Genomic DNA, 20,654 nt, shown 5'->3' on the forward strand with positions numbered 1-20,654 from the left:
ACCCACGGATTTTCCGCCTCCGAACAGAAGACCAAATCGAGAGTATTACCCGCACAATAAAGGGATCACTGTCTTGTGGATTTTGTAAAAGTAAGATGACCATGTGGATTACCATACTTTTGTGATCAGGTCATGTTACTTCATTTATTAGGACTTTTTGTTGTCAAAATGATCTTCTGAAAATTAGACATCCATTCTTAGTTTTAAGAATTTTCAGAGCAAATTTCCCATTCTTGTCATTTAACAATAGCCTTCAAAACATTATTTAACAGAATAGAGGAAGAGATTAGAGTAAGGCAAATTCAATTTTTTTTTCTGGAATGTTGCTTTTACTGAGGTTTTTTTTTTAATAAAAGCATTTGATAACAAGAAAATATTTAACTGCTAGGTACTGTAATGCTAATGGCACTGTCTGATTCCTATACAAAACAGAAAAGAAGTGGCCAATGTTAGCTTTTAAAATGTTAGGATGCTTCCACATATTAACTTTATAATATAATGTGACACTTTGTCCAAACAAACCAACCCTGAAAGCAAAAAGTTTGCAGATTAGCCACATGGCCATTTAATAGTAGTGTGAGATAATAGTGAAACAAAACACACACACACACCCACACACCCACACACACCCCTATTGCAGTGAATAACCTTGGCATGCTAACACAAATTCCTGCCAAGGAAAAACAAAAGTCATGTTTATCTGTAAATGTATCCCATCCAACTCAATGTTTTATAGTTTTAGCAAAAATGGTTAACATTGCTTGTTAAGCATTCAAAAAAAAAAAAAAAGAGGGGGGCAGTCAGTTTATACAAGACTAGCCAGCCAAATGAAGATTGGTTGAAATGTTGCCATTATGCTTCATTTTAATTAATATATTATTTGCAAATGCATGTAAATGCCTGGTAGTCTGTGTTACTCATTGTAGCAACAGTCACAAAAGAATGCCAAAAGTCCTTCAGACAATGACCAAAATTATAGGAACACAACTGTGTGAGGACAATCAGCTAATGGCCAATGTCAGAATTCACAATGGTAATTCCTTAATTTTGGATGGAATGCATCCTATTGGTACTCTTGAGTTCTGCGATAAAAAGGCTGACTTGCTGGAGGCACCCATCAGCAAAACAGGAAAAAATGGTTTCCCCCCCTTCTTTTCCTCTATAGTTTCTCATCTGTTAAGTTATTGCAAAGACTTGCTCAACCTCCTTGGAACAAATCTCAGAAAGGAGACTACAATGCCTCCAAGACCCTTTTGTCAGCTGAGCTGAGAGAGACCAAGAGGATACAACTCATTCAAAACAATGGAGTTAGACTTGTGAATTCTGGTAGATGGGCAGCAGTCAACATGTACTTTTAGTTGCTGTCTGAAAAACTGTCAACATTCTTTTGTAACGGTCAAGCCTCCATATTTTGAGTATTCACAATGAAGTACATATACTCAAAAATACATTATGCACACGCACCACACTTTCACGCAAGCTAACTGACCAGCAGAAATTTAAACAGTTTTCTTGACTTAACATATATGTATTTTAACAATAAATTAGTTTTCCTCTTGTAGAACCCTGATGACATTTAGTAGACATTATTTCTAACCTTCAGTATCATCAGGTAAAATAGGTTTTATTTTCATATATAAAATTACCACACATTTTAAAAAATGTAAAGGTCAATAGAGGACAAAGTATATAGAATCTGTGGTGGCATTACACGGTCATAATGTATTCATTCTCATAAAAGAGAGTACAAAAAGATCAAGGCTCACTTTGGGTTTCACTAGTTATGTATCATAGATCTTGCTATCACTAGTGAAAATAATGCAACCACCTCTTGCTAACTGCTTTTACTCTCTGCATTTACCAAGCGCAGCCAATATGGGCCCTGTATCATTTATGATAGTTTGGCTAATCAAACTCCAGAAATCTGAGGCTGATATTTTGTTTTGGTACATCTGTGGATAAGTGATATTTATGAACAGATGGTGTGATGTATTCTTTGGCACCTCTTAATCTCATTAGGAAACCACATCCTGGTCCTCCTCTCAGGAAATATTCTTTTGGCACCAGAGTGTCACTGAGTGCCAGTGTCTACTGGCATCAAGGAGTGGGATGGAACTGTACAATATACATATAAAAACATACCAAGGGATGATTAATTTGTGTGTGTGTATCTACAATTGTCTTTTTCTCAGATCAGTTGCACAAAGTTTGGTCCACTTCTTCAGTTAACAATCTAGTCATCTTAAGAGCTTTGGTTATAGCACAATGTTTTGGTAAAACAAAAGAGTCAATCCATTTTCTTGCCTTCATTTTCTTCAGGTAGATTTTTCATTGTCCTCTCCTGTTTTTTGAACCCGGGAATATTTTTTGCATGAAGACTTGAAACAGCTAGGGGGCCAAGATATTGGCCATGAGAAACAGCAAGGAACTGAACCCTGGATATTCTTCTCAAAGAAATTGAATATTGGATACCACCATGCTCGAGAGAGAAAATTAGTCTGTGATGAAATTTTCAGGTTCTGCAATATGAGAAGGAAATATTATCATCATCATCACCACCACCACCACCACCACCATTACTTCCCACTCTTTCCCCAGAACTGGGACCCAGAGTGACTCACAACATTAAAAGAATACAATTAAAAACACAGAAAAGTGATACACTAAAACAAAATTAAATTGTTACAATATTAAAATAGATTGCTTACTGAAAGAATAAAAATACTGTTAAAAAGTTTAAATTGTTTAAAACACTAGTCCTTTAAAAACATTCTGTTTCAAAAGCCTGCGTGCATAAGATTTTAACCTATTGGTGGAAGGGACCATTTTGATCTCCCTAGGAAGGGTGTTCCACAGTCCAGGGGCAGCCACCAAGAAGGCCCTCTTTTATGTTCCTACCAACTATGCTTGTGATGGAGGTGGAACTGAGAGAAAGTACTCTCCAGAGCATCTCAGAGCCCGGGCTTATAGAGGGAGATATGGTCTGTCAAATAGCTTGGACCTGGGCCATATAGGGCTTTATAGATCATCACCAGCACTTACACTTGTGCTTGGAAACAAACTGGCAGCCAGTGGAGCTGTTTCAACAGGGGTGGTGTGTGGTCTCTGTAACCTGCCCCGTTAACAATCTGGCTGCAGCTCTTTGGACTAGTTGTAGTTTCCGAACACGCTTCAAAGTTAGCCTGAAGTAGAACATGTTACAGTAGTCTAAACAGAATATACCCAAGGCGTGTACCACTGTGGGTAGATCCAGAATTTCAAGGATTGGGCACACTTGGTGCAAAGGTTTTAAATGTGCAAAAGCTCTCCTGATAGAGAGTTGGGCCTCCAGGTTCAGAGCTGAGTCCAGTACTACTCCCACACTGTAAACCTGCATCTTCAAGGAGAACATAGCCACATCTAACATGGGCTGGATCCCTATTCCCTGATATGCCTTCCAACTGAACAAGAGAAGCTCTGTCTTGTCTAGGTTAAGTTTCAACTTATTTGCCCTCATCCAGTCTATTACTGATGACAGACACTGGTTTAGGACCGGGATAGTCACCCACAATTCTGGCTAATTGTGAGAGAGTTAGTATGTGGCTCAGTTGCTTCCACTTGGCTCCTCCGTTTGGAGTGACTAGATGCAGACTTTCCACCCATAGTATACTGACTGTTACAATCAAACTGAGAACTCTTGATTTGTCTCTTCAAAAGATGGAATCATAACCCACTCCTCCTGGCATCAGAGCTAACTAATGTGCACATTAATTGTCAATAATAATAATAATAATAATAATAATAATAATAATAATAATATGTTTTATTTATATACCGCTATTCCAAAGATCATAGCGGTGAACAGCAAGTAAGGAACCCATTGAATGGGTCCATTAAGTGTGTGATTTGGCAAAGATTATTTGCAACTAAGTTACTCTGAAATTTACACAACAGAAGAGCTGTTTGCCTGTAACTGTGGTTCTTGGAGTTGTCGTCTGTGAACTCATATGAATAGGTCAGTTTGTGCTTGTGCTTCTGCATCCTTGGAAATGTCTAGTACAAGTTTGAACTTTCTGGTGGAAGCCCAGCCTCTCTTCTTGCCTCAGTTCTAATCCAATTTTAGTCTGTGACCCATTATGAAAAAAGTAAGGCAGGATGAGAAAGGAGAATAGGTTCTTTAAATTTATAGATGACCACTCTAGCAACTACAGCTACAGGCAAGCAACCTGTCCATCTTTATGGTGTCTGATGCACAGATGGGAGACTAAAATGGTTACTAACCTAGATGATAGGTTGGGTGAAGATGAATAGAGTATTCATCAAAGACAATGGCCCTGGAAAGGCCCCAGAAAGGCAGGTTAGTCTACAGTGAAGTGACAAAGTTAGAGGGCTGTGACCTCATGGAGTCACACCCCTGTGAAAAACACAGATGATTAAGTAATAGCCCTTATAGAATGGGCTCTAACATGGGTTGGAAGTTGCATTTTGACTAATTCACAATTTGACAGAACTCACTTGAAGTAGATGAGGCCTCTGCCAGTTTCTTCACTGCTGGAGCAACTTTAGAACAGATGTGTGTCAATGCTGCATGTGTGGGCTTGTCATAGGTATCAATGACAGAGACATTGATAGTCACTCCCAAAGTAGGACCTTAAGACACAAAGCTCAATTCTGGTGCACTTGCACAGTGAAAACTCAACAACGCATGCATTCATCAATGAGATCTGTTCTAGAGAAAAATGCTGAGGTTACCGTGGACAGCCAGGAAGACAAATAAATTGGTCCTTGAATAGATCAGGCCTGAGACCTCCCTGGGAGCCAGAGTGATAAAGTTGATGTTGTCATACTTTGGCCATGCCATGAAAAGGTATAACTCATTGGAAAAGACAATAATGCTAGGAAAGGTGGAGGGATTCAGAAAGAGAGGAAGACTGCATGCTAGATGGATAGATGGATAGATGAAGGAAGTCACGGGTATACATTTGCAGGACCTAAGCAGAACAGTGGAGGAAAGACAGTCTTCTTGGAGATGTCTCATCCACAGGGTCGCCATAAGTTGACTTGAAGGTGGTTAACAACAAAAGGTCTCCCTAACACATGAAGACAATGAGAGTGAACATCTGAGTGAGGGATTTTCTGGCGATGCTTGAGGCACAATTTGAAACGACTTGAAGAAGCTATAAAATCCTAAGTGTGTAGGATGAAGAGTCTTCCAAAAGGGGAAAGGAGACAAACAAAATGACAAATTAAGAATAAGAAACACTAAAGGGCAAAAATAAAAGCTCTGAAAACCAGTTCACTCCTAAGAGTAGGTTCCTGCCATTGTTGGAACTGAGGTAATTAGGCAGTAAAGAGCCGCACAGCAGAGGAGATGTGGCATTTTAGATCAAGACGTTTCCCAGATTGTGGCCTGAACCATTTGTGTCTGTCACAGAAATGACAAAAATTATATGGTTAAATAGTCAGAGCAGTACTATGGAAATTTACTTGGATATAAGAGCTATTGAAACAGGCTGGACTTACTCTTCAGATGTTAAGCCCTGTGCCTCTTTCAAAAGGAGTATGGGAAATGTCCCAAAGCCTTGTTCTCCTCAGAAATCGCAACATAATATACATTTTAAAAGAATACTCCATGCATCTAACATTTATTTTACAACTTGCATGCTTGTTGCTCACCTTTTCATTAGCCATTGCATGGTACCACCAAAAAAGCCTTGTGGTGATATAGTAAGCAATGACAACATCTACTGTGTAGTGTTCATGTCCAACTAGGATACAGATTATTCCAGCAACACTCATGCACCAACAGATCAAATGATACCACCAAAAGTGACGAGGTGAATCTGTGAAAAAAGGACAGCAAATAAACAAGTTGCAAGTGAGAACATTGCAGGTTATTCCAACACCACCCATGCCGTAGCAGGTTAACTGATACCACCAAAAGTGATGAGGTGACTCATTCCAAAAAGGAAAGGAAAAAAGGTGGAAGTTGGAAATGGCAAAACAGATGCACACTCATGCGTAACTTACAACAGAGTTGGGAAACTGCATGGGAGCCAGAGCCAATTCCCTGCAAACACCTGGACTTCCCCCATCAAGCCCAAATACTTTCATTTTCCTCTGCAGTACTGCTCATAATGACAATGGGAAGTGGCATCTCATGCGGTACTTCTGTATGTTGTATTTGGGAGATTTCTGCATACTTTTAGACAAAAACTGTTCCAAATATCATGCCATTTTTTAAAAAAAAAATATGGGGCTGGTGGATGGCATTTGGGAAGTGGTGGAAGGCTGAAAATGCTCAAATGAGATATCCAGGGGCCACATGTGGCTTGCATGCTGCACTTTGCCACCCCTGATTTACAGGAACAAACCATACTGTGTGTTCAGCAGGGAAAATTCTTTCTTGAAAAAAATGCATGTGTGTGAGAGAGGGGGGCAGTTGTGGAGGGGGGGGGGGGGGGGGGAGAAGAGGCCGGTTGGTTCACCTTGTCTGTACAAATTTGCACGATGCCTCTGCCTAACTGTAACAATGGGTACAAGTGGGGAATATAGGACAGCATGCAGAAATCTCCCAAATACATGAAAACATACAGATGTACAGCATGAGATGTCACACAAGGGGACAAATACCATTCAGTAATACATTACTGATTTTTTTTCAGTCCATGACTAAATCCAACTGTTAATCCCCCTCAGAATAGACCCATTGTATCAAAGGGAATTTGATCAGTCAACCCTTTAAACTTCATTGATTCAATGGATGTACTCTCATTAGGACAAATATTGCATTTAATTCTACGACCTAGTAACTGTTCTGTTATAGGTTAGCTGTTGTGTGTCTTTAAGTCATTTCTGACTAAGGTGAAGCTATCATGGGTTTTTCTTGGCAAGATTTGTTCAGAGGGGTTTTGTCATGGCTTCAGCTGTGGCTGACAGTGTGTGACTTGCCCAATTTCATGCAGAGTCATAGTCCAACACCCAACGCACTACACCACACTGTTAGTAGTACACAAATCATAATTTATGTCTGAGGAAGCAAAGACGATACCAAACAATACATCAATAATATTTAATTTCCTTTATCATTTTGAAAGATAATAGCCCCTGTGCTTTTTTATTTTGTTCAATGTATGATATCAACATAAAAATAAGTAGTGCACTACTGTGTTTTATTGCTCATTCCAAAAATAAATCATAAGTGGGTGGAGGAGGAAGGAAGCTTGTACAAGCATCACTGACCAGAGAGTTAAATATATTGATAAACAGGGATGAGAGCACAGGAAGGATCTTTTATACTGGCAAGATGCCTGTTCAAAGCGAACTAAGAAGCATACTGTACTCTGTTTCAAAATAACAGAACAGTATCTGCTCTTGCTTTAACTACTTCTTCACCACATCCCTAAAAATGTAGACAATCCCTGCTTTGATTAAAAAACAGCTATATTCCAATAATAAATATTACTATATTACCAACAGAGTTTACAAGAAAAACATGCGAAGATTGGCCATCCTATCTCATGAATTTTAGGCATCTACACAATATTAATTTATGTACTGCTTTGGAACCCACTTCAATACTTTAATATAATGCCACATTGATTTAGTAAGTCAGATGGTCACCTAAGTGATGCTTTCTTCAAAAATCAATAAATTGCAAAGTGGCCCCTTCTGAGGGGATACACGTTACATATGTAACATGTTAAAATGGTCACATTAGAAAAAGATACTAGATTGGATCATTATGTTAATTACAACACTGTAAAAATTAAAAACTGTGGTAAAGCTTTTTATTCACAAAACATATAAGCCCATGTATTTGCTCTTGCACTTCTAGTACAATTGGCATACTGAAATCAAAAGTACAAGTATTGCTTTGGTAGAAACTGTCACAGATTCAGACTGAACAGAACATGATAAAGAGATATATTAATGTTTATGGGAATCTTCATGGACATACTGAAGTTATTTCACTGAAAGGAGAATATCACCTTCATGGTTCATAAAGGTTCCCATTCGGACACTCTTATGCCAAGTATTAATCCACATAATAAACAAGTCTTCTGGAACTGCAAGCTTGGGGGGGTGGGGGGGTTCTAGGTAGACTTTTTAAAAATGATTACTATGGATACAGATTATTGGGTGACATTAGCAATGTAAAGGCTTGTGGGGGGATCCAGAAAAAATCAGGAAAAAACCTCTCCGCCCCACAGCCCCCTTTTTAAAAAATTAAAAATTGGATTACGGAATATTTTCTTTTAGAATGAAGAATAAAACGTTTGGCACAAGATGTTCATATAGTTTTTATGATCTACACAATCAGATGCTTTGCTATAATCTATAAAATACAGGCTGGTTTTCTTTTGAAATTATTTAGTACACTCCACTATCTAGCATATGTTTGCAATATGATCCTTAGTGCTTCTTCCTTTCCTGAACTGAGCTTGGACATCTGGCATTTCTTGCTCCATATATAGTAAGAGCCTTTGTTGTACAATTTTGAGCAACATTTTGCTTGCATGGGAAATTAACGTAATGGTCCTGTGATTACTTTTATCCCTGGCATCTCCTTTCTTGGGGAATGTAGACTGAATCTTTCCAACCTGTGGGCTATTGTTTTGTTTTTCATATTTGTTGACAGAATTTAGCTAGAATTAAAGTGGTAGTTAGAATGGATTCCGGCTGATATTTTTGACCCTATTCTTCTGTTCACTACTGGAATGTGGGCTGCAAAAATTTCTGTGGAATTCAGTTTCGTCCTTGGGCTAAAAAAGGTTCGCCATCCTTGCAGTGAGCTCACTTGAAAGAAAAGGAAACACTGCTGGATGTGTGTAAAAGCGAAAAGCTATTGGAACTCTGTTCACCAAATGAATGAGAAAATTATAAAACTAAAATACAAACGAAACCTGAAATGTATTTGACATGTGCGACGGCTGTAATATGTGGGGAGAGCTTGCTATTGTTGGCTTTACAGATTAAGGACATAAAATTGAGAAAACACTCTGATTGGTAAACTGTTTCACATAAATTATATACCATGCAATAAGAGTTGCTAATAACAAGTTTTAAGAGATTCCTCTACAGTGGCAATAATGTCAGGACTGACATATACTCTCAGCTAATTGCAATACTTTCAAGTACAAAACAACTAGCAAGAGCCATCACTTCTTTAACCAGCTTCAAAACGGAGTTGAAGACCATCCTGTTCAGAGAAGCGTTCCCAGGCATTGCATAACTGTCAACTTGCTATGTGATGTTCTTTTGTTGCCTGTTTTATTGAATCATTTCCTGTATTGCTATGTATTTTATATGCATTATCCTACTAGAGAGGCAGGCTAACTCCAACAGGCCTCCCTGGAAGAAGTTTACTCATCCATTAAGAAGCCAAGCCCTCCCTCCAGTCCATCTGCCTTGGTCCAGGCCTTGGATGTAGAGAAGAACTGCTGGCCCTCATCCTCTTCCCCTCCACCACTTCCTTCTCCTTTTGTGTCGTGTCTTTTTAGATTCTAAGCCTGAGGGCAGGGAACTGTCTAATTAAAAAGATTGTATGTACAGCGTTGTGTAAATTTACGCGCTTAATTAATAATAATAATAATAATAATAATAATAATATGCATATTAAGACTATATGTAAATAAAATACTGAATTTATTATAAAAATCTTGGGGAAAGCAACTTGAAGAATTTTTGCAAGCATCTCTGTTAATTTGTGAACAGTGGAAACTTACATTCCTTGATAAACAGGTACGTGAGTGTTAGCACTACAGTGTGGCCACTGAACAGGAAGTCTCCACATAGGATGTGCGAGCCTGTTATAGACAGCCCACCACCAGAAATTAGTCGTAGAATCCGCTGTACTTTAGCTTGAGAATCTCCATTTAACTAGGATTAAAACAAGGTAATAAGAAAAGAATTAACACAAGCTGAAATACATTTGGTTGGATAAAACATTCCAAAAAGGTTCATTAGTAAAATAAAGATAATTTTTATTCACTTGAATTTACCTTTGGAGCACACTGAAAATGCATTCCAGGCACAGGTAAGGTGGTGACATACATAGTAATGCAGCGGTAGAGGTACAAAGTTCCCATTATAAAAAAGAACCTTCGTCCTATTATTGATCTAAAGGAAAAAGTTCAAGACAGAATATTCAATACTATAACACAAATACATCATCATGAAAAAAGACTAACTTAGGGTTTGTTTCTGCTGTCCTGACGTCAAATACATTTTTGAGAATAAGCACCATTTATGTGATAGAATAGGAAAATATATTCCCAAAGTAACAATGAAGTCAGCACATGTGACCATGTCCACACCCAGTCAGCCATCCCGATTATAAAATGTTTTTTTTAAATAAATAAGAAAAATGCTCTCATCATGCTCATATCAGTCTCAGTGCTGACACCAGGTCCTTTAACAGTTATCTTTTAACCTTCCATTCCCTAAGAGGCTGTTTTCCCACCCCCAAATTCCAATGCCCTGGGTAGACCTAAGATCCAGGGATAGTTGCATCACTTACAAGTTATGGCAGGATTCTGAAATTTCAAGGTTTGCAATTCAAAATTCACATTAATTACAGTCCTAATTTATATGTGCTAAAATCCTTTACAAGGAGCAAAGTTGGGATTACAACTGCAGACAGAAAGCACTGATGCAGATCAGTGGCATTTATTGCTAAACTACTGTACATATTTGACTGTAAGGAGATCTTATGTATAAGTCTACGGTAGATTTTGGAGCCAAAATTATGCATTCTGATATAACCCATGCATTAAGTTGAGGGTAAAAAAGGATGTAAAGGATTAAGGAAAATGATGCCAAAGGATGTCGTCATTTTCCCACCCAAGCATCCAAAGAAGCCAAAAAGCAGCCCCGCAACAGAGAGAATGGATGTGGTTGGTGCAACTTTTAGACTAAGGTCCGGTAAACTTTCAGAGAAAGGAGTTGTTCCTATTTTTATAAAAGTTAAGATACATTACTTACATTGATGTGTGAATAAGTCGATCCAGTTTTTTGGGGTCAATTTTTTGACTACAATTTCTAGACTTATACATGAGCACACAGTATTTTGCTTACTGCTTGTACAACCATCTGAGGGGAAATGCACAGTTCACCACATTACTTCTTCCACATGGCTGTGACTGTGGTGTGCACTTTTCATAAGGATTTTAGAACATAAAAACTAGGACAAACAGCAACACACATTAAAAATTTACTGTGCTACCTTTCTTTCAGGTTTTCTATGTAATTTTATACATGTCTTTTAGAAGTAAGTCCTACTGACTTTAATGAGATTTACTCCCAAGTAACTGATTACACTATTACAGTGGTTTAGATGTAATTAAATATGCTGCATGCTGGTTGTAACAAATCAATTTGTCTTGAACACAAAACTACTCCTATTGTTTTTATCACAAAGTAACTTTCTGGGGAAGAAAGACTGATCATTAAGAAACAAACACTCTATTGTTGTAACTGCATTAGCCAGGCTTCCAGAAGTATCTATTCTAGCACTGTAAGACTCCATTTTCAAATCAGTGTATATGGAATTTTTAAAAAGTCAGTATATTCTGTGTATATTCTTAGTAAAAAGAAGGCAAAGAAGCAGAGCCACTTACTTGTATCTGAGAAACAGCCACTGGATTATCCATAATCCAACCAATATAATTCCATTTATTTCTGATACAGAAAAAGCCCATTCTACACGATCAATATAATCAAAAAACTTATCAGGTAATGGAGGACTGAGCTCCTTAGGAGGCACCCTCTCATGTACCACTGTGATCATGACAGTCGTTAGAATTAAGTTGAAAACAGCATATACAAAGGCAATGCCTGTTTTCCACCATTCCAAAGGGAATTTGTTCCTAGATTCAGTGGGCATAGAAATCTGTATATAGTCTGGATGCTTCTTAGCACCTTTTCGCAAACCATTGGATAAACTCTTTGCTTTGCTGCTGCCATTCTTGTTTTCTTCACTCACAGTGAGATCAGGTCGAACGTAACCATTTGCTGTTTCATTGTTCTGGCCTTCCATGTGCTCTTCAAGCTTTGCTGTCTCTATGGTATCCATCAGGCCTAGTACGTGTGACAAAACAAATGAATTCCTGTCCAATTTCTAAAAAGGAAATATCATCCACTTTTTTTAAAAAAGTCTTCCTCCTATACCTTCTGCCGAACACAAAGCATACAGAAATTGTGGATTCCACTTTCTTGTTCAGTTATAGCTTCAGTTCTTTGGGATAAAGTCTTGTAGGTTTTCCTTCCAAGGACCATCAACATACCCCCTGAAATAAAAGTTAAAACAGATGTAAAATCACGAAAATATGGCTCCACATATATGACAATTGCAAATTAAGTTATACACAATGAAAGAAACTGGTTTATTGTTGAATCATAATACATAAAATCTAACCAAGTACGTATAGGGTTTTTAACCTTTTTTTAAGAAAAATATATTTACATTAATTGGTATTATAAAAAAAATGGTAGCAACATAGGAAGCTGCCTTACAATGAGTCAGACCATTCAAACCAGGGTAACATATAACCCTCTTTTGTCCAGCCTGACTCACAGTGGCTCTCCAAGGTACTAGGCAGGTTTCTTTTCCAGCCTTTCTGGAGATCCTTGATATTTTATGGTGATTTCTCATTCAAGTACTTAACAGGTCCAACCCTGTTTAGATTCCCAAATCTAAGGTTTTCAGTGTCATATGGTAAACATCAATATGAAAAATATAACTGTGATAAAATTACAAAAGAATAAAACTATGAAAGAAGTGGACAAGCTAAACAATAACAATTAAAAGATGAAGACAAAAAAGAGAAAATTTCTTTGGCACAGAAAAAAAAAGAAGCAGCAAGATCAGCACCAATAACATCTTTCACAAGGGGGCTTTACACATAAAAAGGAGTCCTTTTCCATAAATATGTAATACTGTATATTTCTGCCTATGATGATATATAGGAAGAAGAGCTTCCCTTGAATATCTTAATGTATGACAGGATGATACAAATGGAGATACTTCTTTCAGGTATTTGGACCTCAGACCTTTATTTATTTATTATTCTATTTTTAGATCGATTATTTTCCATATTCCCATAGCAAGGAACAGCTAAGGGTTCTTTTTGATAAAAATAATATATCACTCCTCTTTAAAGCTAAGCTACAGAAGCAGAAATTTACATAAAACTTGAAAGGGGAATATAAAGATTTTAAGCATACTGTACATAATATGAAAGGTCCCACCCCTGCCCCTTTTTCATAGGGGAGGCAAGAATGCCACCACCAGCAGGCATCAAGATAGATAGTTGGTAGCTCAGTGACTACCTACCTAGTTAAACAATCAAGCCAAGCTTAATATTAGGGAATGTATCTGTCCCATTTTAAGATCAGACCATTCTCATCCATCATCTAGAGACGGAACAGTTGTAGGGACTTTGCTTCTTTTCTCCCAGCCAGAAAGAACACTCAGTCACCAAATGTCTGTTGCTCTGGCACCGCAGGAACAAAAGAAGGAAAAAAAAACCCAACCTATCCTTCCTTTTCTCTTCACTCTCCTTCTCTCTTGTGTTTTGTCTTTTTGGTTTGTAAGCCTGATAGCATAACTTATTGCTTTCTCTACTGATATAAGATAATAATTGGCTAAATGGATAAAAAAACACAAGTCTGAATCCAACTGTTAATCCCAATTTGAATAGTCCCACTGAATCTAAGAAATTTGCATTTACCATTTAGGCTACTCTGAGCAAATAAAATTAGTAAAAATATGTAATGCTCCAAGTGGATGAAACGTAACTTATTAACAATTTTAAGCAAAGTCTGACGAGGCAACAAGAACAATACAAACCAAGTTGCTCAGTCTACTGCCCTGTGGTTTATGTACCACTGAGGTAGCAATCTATGCATAACACATAAACTACTTTCTGTACTTGAAAGGACAAGACAACTGAAATGTATCTATCTGAAAATATTATATTATTATGTTTTTCAAATTTGATAGGATGTAAATATACTCTTCGTTCTTTTAAAGGCTTGAACATTCACTTCCTATTTATGGGATAAAAAAAACTATGCTACCACACACTATCTCTGAAGCTCTCATAACTGTAGCAACAGAACCAGGGAGGCCAAGTGCCAAATCCCACTCAATAGGCAACCAACTAGAATGGACCTGTTTAATCAATTAGATTTAAATAAATGCTGACAATTGATTCAGTGGGTCTGCTCTAATTGGGACTAGTGACTGGATTTAGGTCATTTTTGTCTCATCTTAATCTATCATGCAGGGTTGTTAACTAGAATCAACTGATAGATGGGAACATTGTATTCAATTACCCTGAGATGCTCAGAATAGTTAGTTTACAAATCTTCATTAACTCTCTTCAGTATATCATATTGATTCATGCAAGAGTGAGGTTTAAACCAGATATGGACAACTGCCAGGGGATGGAGGATTGCAATCCTCTGTTTTGCACCGACTCTTTTTTTTTTTACACCCAAATTTCTAGTAGCACTCTGAAAACCTTTTGGGGTCCTATTGGCCATCTGCTGCATTTGCTGGCTTTTTTGTACCCTCATCATGTGAACGGGAGACTGCCATTGGATACCAGGTGCTGTAGGCTACATTTCAGAGGAAGGAACTGGCAAAACTACCTCTAAGCATTCCAAAACCCTGTGAAATGTATGCAGTCACCATAAGTCAACAGTCAACTTGAAAGCAAACACACATGCACACAAGTAGTCTCACCATAAAAGGGGGAGGAAGGGGCCCTAAATACAGCAAAATGGGCTATAGAAATTTCCCAAAGGGTACAATTGGCATGGGGGGGGGGTATTTTTTTACCATTCAACAATGGGGTGGACATGGAGACCCTGTATTACCTCATCACTGCTTTTAACAACCAGAAGGCAGAGATAGAAAGCAGACAGACTTGGTGCTTACAGTTTATAGTGTCTAAAATAAAATTGCCATCCGCCGGCCTGAGAGGGAGTTGACCAGGCAGGTCCAGCTCCATCAGGACTAGCCTGGAAGAAGGAAGAGCCCTCCCTCCAGTCCATCTGCCTTGGTCCAGGCCTCAAGAGGGAGAGAAGAACCACTGGATCTCATCCCCTTTCCCTCCACCATTCCCTTCTTCTTTTGTTTCGTGTCTTTTAGATTGTAAGCCTGAGGGCAGGGAACCGTCTGATTAAAAATAATAATAATAATAATAATAATAATAAATAATAATAAAATTTATTTATATACCGCTATTCCATGGATCATAGTGGTTTACAGCATAGTAAAAACAATTTAAAAACACAATATACAATAAAATAACAAGATAAAAACAACAGTACAATTACAAGGCTGACAGAATGGAAAAATGTCACATTCAGGGGGAGAAAATTAACACCAACGTTCATGGGCGGAATGCCTGACGAAAAAGGTAAGTCTTCAAGTTTTTCTTGAAAACATCAAGGGAAGTGGACATGCGGAGCTCATTAGGGAGTGCGTTCCAGAGTCTCGGGGCTGAGACAGAATAAGCCCTCCTCGTGACAGTGTAGCGGACATCTGGAACCGTCAACAGATGTCTTTCTCCTGATCTAAGAGTGCGGGGCAGACTATATGGGGAGAGGCGGTCCTCCAAATACCCTGGGCCCAAGCCATATAGGGCTTTATAGCTGATAACCAACACCTTGTATTCGGCCCGGAAGCGAATAGGCAGCCAATGGAGATCTTTCAGAACAGGTGTTATATGGCTGGCCCTGGAGCAACCAGTGACCAGCCTTGCTGCCATATTCTGCACTAATTGAAGCTTCCGAGATTGGTACAAGGGTTGCCCCATGTAAAGCGCATTACAGAAATCTAGTCGAGAGGTTACCAGAGCATGTACAACGGCTTCAAGGTCCCCTCAGTCCAAGAAGGGTCACAGTTGGCGTATCAGCCGAAGCTGATAACAGGTGCTCCTAACCGTCGCATCCACCTGAGATGTAAGGTGGAGCGACGAGTCAAGGAGCACCCCCAAACTGCGAACCGAGTCCTTCACAGGGAGTGTGACCCCATTCAGGACAGGTGGAAAAACTTTCTTACCTGGACCAGGAGAACCTATCACCAGTACTTCCGTTTTCTCTGGATTCACACTGAGTCTGTTTTCCCTCATCCAACCCATTACCGACTCCAAGCAGGCATCAAGAGGAGAGATGCCATCCTTAGTTACTGCATCAGTCAGAGACATAGAGAAGACTATTTGGGTGTCATCAGCGTACTGATCAGCGTATAAATAATAATTGTAAGCCATCCTGAGAGCCATTAGGGCTGAAGGGCAGGATATAAATACCTAAATAAATAAATAAAATTTACTGAGACACGGTGTGAGAGAGGTAATTATTAATGATGATGTGAGAAAAATCCTTAATCATGACAACTTAAACCTGTGACCAATAATGTGGAACACAATCTAACAGCAATACCTTGTGGCCCAGCAAGGCCTTCACAACAACCCACTTATTATTGAGTAGCAATACAGATGTACTGTAATACCTGAAATATGGGAACAAGTTTAGTTAACAACAAGGAAAAAGACACAACACCACTCACCTCCTGCAAATAGAACCAAGTAGGCGAGATTATGTACAAAATAAATGTGAAACATGTAATACAATAGTAATGTTATATAATGATATACAAAAGTATGTGTACAAAGAATGATTTTATGTGCTATGAATAATAAGCTAAAGAAAGCAATGTGAAATGACACATGATATAACACATGACATAAATGCGGACAATTAAGTATATAAGGCTACAATAAAATGATAATGCACATCAGCATTAATGAACTCAATGAGATAATGAAATAAATAAATTACAATATGCAAACTCTTTCCAACATATTTACAATAGATGACATGCTAAAATAGATACTATGAAACAACAATAGTGGCATGCTTGTATGTGGTAATTAATGCAGAAAGTTCCAACACAGTAGGCCTTACTCAGCCACACTTTAACAACCTGTTACACAACAGCTCAGAAAAGCAGTCCTTGAATAACAACAACAAAACTACAAAAGAAGAGTGGAGAACTGGAATATATCCCTGAACTCCAGAACGTCAACTACTCACATTATAACACTAGCTAATTTATTTTATTGATTTATTTAGAACATTTATACCCCAAAGGCTCTCTGAGCAACTAACAAATAGTTAATTAAATGGTTCCCTGCCCTCAGGCTTACCACCTAAAAAGACATGACACAAAAGAAGAATGGAATGGCACTGAGGAAGGGGATCAGGTCCAGCAATTCTTCTCTCCTTCTGAGGCCTGGACCATGGCAGATGGAGAGGAGGGAGGGCTCTCCTTCTTAGTCCAGGCCAGGTCTGATGGAACTGGGTCTGCATCTCTCCCTCCGAGGCTGGATGACCTAACTCTCAAGCCACACGAGAGCTCTCTTGGCCAGTTCACCATATCTCCTTTCTGGTCCCCACATTACATTCCAATATGTCCACCATGATTCATCATGGTTATCTACTCACTTTGACTTTAGGCAACTTCATGCCTTTGTCCCCCAACAACCATGGTTAAAACTGAACTTGTCACTTCATCTCCATACTCACAGGTTTTGCATTTCAACTGCTATTCTCACAAACAGCCTGCTTATATTGGTCTGTCCCTGGACTCTCCACTCCATGCTTCTGAGAAAGTAGACTCAAGTCTACAAAAGCTCATGCTATCAGCTTCTTTCAGTTAGTCTCAAAGGTGCTACAAGATACCTCTGCATACTATTTTTCCAGATTAGCATGACTATGGTCCAAAACTCAATGCAGAAGCAATCCATGTTAGGACCACTTTAACTGTCCTGGCTCAGTGCTAGGGAACCCCAGGAATTGTAGTTCATTGTGGCACCAGAGCTTTCTGACAGAGAAGGCTAAATGTCTCACAAACTACAGTTCCTACAATTCCCTAGCATTGAGCCAGGGCAGTCAAAGCAGTCTCAAACTGAATTATTTCTGCAGTTTTGGACCTGTCTTTCAATTTAATCCAATGGCTCAATGATGCTCTAGGTGTCACACGCCACCTAGTTCTTCAATAATTTGAAAAACATAAATGAATTTGATGACAGAGCTTGGGATTTAATTTTTAGGTAGGTCCACGTTAAATGAGAACAGTACATCCTTAACAATAAGGTGGAAAATAAATCTGCCTTTGTTTCTTTCCCCTATTCTCAAGTGTCAATCAGTTGAACAAGACAAAAAGGAATAGCCTGTACTATGTAACATGCTGCTTGAACAAGTACAATAATAATGCTGTGAAGTGAGCTGTTCAGTAAAGATTACCCTAACCTACATGATCAGGTAAACAATTTCAACACTTTTTCATTTAGCAAAGTATGTTTCTAGGAACCAGATGTGCTCTTGGACACTTTAGCTTTCAATAATCAATGGTGTTGATGTAAAAGATAACTCAACTATAGGGTCTACTACCTGTAATCTGTAATGATATTGCTCAACAATGTGGAATTAACAAATCTTTCAAATACAATTTTGTTCAGGTTTTTATTTTTCCAGTACAATGTCCACTCCATTTCCCCTTCAGATTGTATTCGTTTTTCTAATTTACAAGAAAATTCATATGTATTTACATGTGCATACACCAAAATATGAGCAATTCTATACACTTTTTTCTACCGTATAAATGTTTAAATACAAACCAAACTGCTAACTTCATAAATATTCTGATTTGGGTCTAAATGCATTCAAGTTTATGTTTACACATGGGAAATGGAAACTGGGTGACTCTGTACTGAAATCAAAGATATAGCCATGTTAATCTGTAGAAGCAGTATAGAGAGAGATCGTGTAGCACCTTTGAGACTAACTGAAAGAAAGGGGTTGGCTGTATGAGCTTTTATAGACTAGACTAGAGTCTACTTCTTAATGCATCTGATGAAGTAGACTTTAGTCTATGAAAGCTCATGCTGCCAACTTCTTTCTTTCAGTTAGTCTCAAAGGCGCTACAAGATCTCTCTACATACTGTACTGAAATGTGATCAGAACAAAAAAATCATTTATTCTTAGTACAGGACCACAAAATTATGTCAGTTGTCTAACAATGCTCTGTGGTGATATGTCTGGTTAACTGGCAGACTGCCCAGCAGTTCCTGTAAATGTTGAAGCTTTCTCTTTCAGAATCCCATTCTTTGGTATGTTTCTTTCTATTTCCACATCCAATCATGCCCTAAATATACAGTGGACCCTTGTTATACGCTGGGGTTTGGTTCCAAGATCCCCCATGGATAACAAAATCTGTGGGATGCTCAAGTTCCATTAAATATACTGTAATGACATAGTAAAATGGTGTCCGTTACAAAAAATGGAAAATCAAGGTTTGATATTTGAAATTTATACTTTTTTTGAACATTCTCAAACCATGGATGCTTGAATCCATGTATTAAAAATCCCTGTACAAGAAGGGCTGACTTCATTGGGATTTTGCCTCTGGCTTTTTGCTGGTTGTAGCAAAGTTAACATTATTCCCAATCTGCACATTCTTTTCAACAGCATTTTCTCCTAACTGAGGTTAGGCTGTGATGCGGGTATGATTTCTCTCCACCCCTTTGCCTGAACCCTCTCCATGAATGCAATACCTCTAACTCATGTGCCATCTCCAGCATCCACATTCTCTGTCTCGTATAGTTATTTTTAAAAATTCTGATATACCACCTAAGCACTATAGCTGTAAAACAAAGAAAAAATAAAAATTTGATCTAGTAACCAGAAACGTAATGAGAACAAAAGTCAGCAGAAAATCTCTATGGCAAAGATTATACCCTCAATCAAAGTATCATCTGTGGGACTACCTAAAAGTACAGTAGAAGGATGGATACAGAAGAATGATTTTTACTCTGATCTCTAGCAAAAGCTCCCAGGACAGGATAAATTCCCCTTCCCTGCAATTGGTTTAAAAAGTTCCAGTTAACACTGGAAAATCAAACATGCACAAAAAAATCTGGAATAATGACGTATCAACACCAGAAAATAAATATCAACATCAGAAAAAAAAAACCCCATCAACTACAACTTTAACTGCACCAAATCCTCAAACTTCTGGACACCGGAGAAGCCCAGACAAAAGTTGGAGCAAGCTACCTCCAGGTAGGCGTTGTACAAATGTAGTGTCGCTGTCAAAAGGACACAAACAAAGTCAAGCCTGCATTGCTTTTCACATGGAAGAGCATTCTGGAGAATCTGAGGAAAATCTTCAGTCACTGGCAGATTGATAGGCCAGAGGCTTAGGGTCATAGGTTGTTAATAAACAGAACACAAGCTCTAAGTTATCTTGGCAAGCTTGAATTTTAATTTGCATCTGCCAAGAATGGAAAAAGAGGGGCAAGCACCAGAGGGGAAAATGACAGTGTGTGTGTCAGGGTGTGTGTGTGTGTGTGTGTGTGTGCAGAAACTAACTTTTTTGGCACAATCATTCTCCGCTACAAATACACTCTTGAAGATTTAGGCTTCTCACTGGCAAGGGGAAAAGGAGGGCAATGCTTAAATATGGCATGGGGAGGTATCTGCAGGAAACAATCAATGGGTTAAGTACATCCATTCTCTCCTTAAAATGTCCTAGCTCCAACTTCATTATAAAGGAGAAAATAAGTACAGGAATCCTATGTTTCCCTTCAGACAAACAG

At 38.4% G+C, this 20,654-nt stretch overlaps 1 protein-coding gene across 9 annotated transcripts in view; it reads right to left on the reverse strand.

The window, feature by feature from the left end:
• Window positions 1–306: 306 nt before the first annotated feature.
• SGMS2 (sphingomyelin synthase 2) overlaps window positions 307–20,654 on the reverse strand; it is a 53,840-nt gene continuing 33,492 nt past the window's right edge. For 4 of the 9 annotated variants that reach the window (XM_042469586.1, XM_042469583.1, XM_042469582.1 and 1 more), the window contains 5 exons: window positions 11,601–12,269; window positions 9,984–10,101; window positions 9,708–9,861; window positions 5,656–5,822; window positions 307–2,519 (listed from right to left, as the gene is read on the reverse strand). In XM_042469586.1, the coding sequence (XP_042325520.1) occupies window positions 2,316–2,519; window positions 5,656–5,822; window positions 9,708–9,861; window positions 9,984–10,101; window positions 11,601–12,055 (1,098 nt within the window). In that variant the 5' untranslated portion in view covers window positions 12,056–12,269 and the 3' untranslated portion in view covers window positions 307–2,315. Of the gene's footprint in view, window positions 2,520–4,494; window positions 4,709–5,000; window positions 5,189–5,655; window positions 5,823–9,707; window positions 9,862–9,983; window positions 10,102–10,965; window positions 11,165–11,600; window positions 12,270–20,654 lie in introns of those variants that run through there. The other 5 variants (XM_042469587.1, XM_042469590.1, XR_006104188.1 and 2 more) reach the window with 5 other exon arrangements.

The sequence above is a fragment of the Sceloporus undulatus genome, chromosome 5, assembly GCF_019175285.1.
Source record: "Sceloporus undulatus isolate JIND9_A2432 ecotype Alabama chromosome 5, SceUnd_v1.1, whole genome shotgun sequence".
Taxonomy (NCBI): Eukaryota; Metazoa; Chordata; class Lepidosauria; order Squamata; family Phrynosomatidae; genus Sceloporus; species Sceloporus undulatus.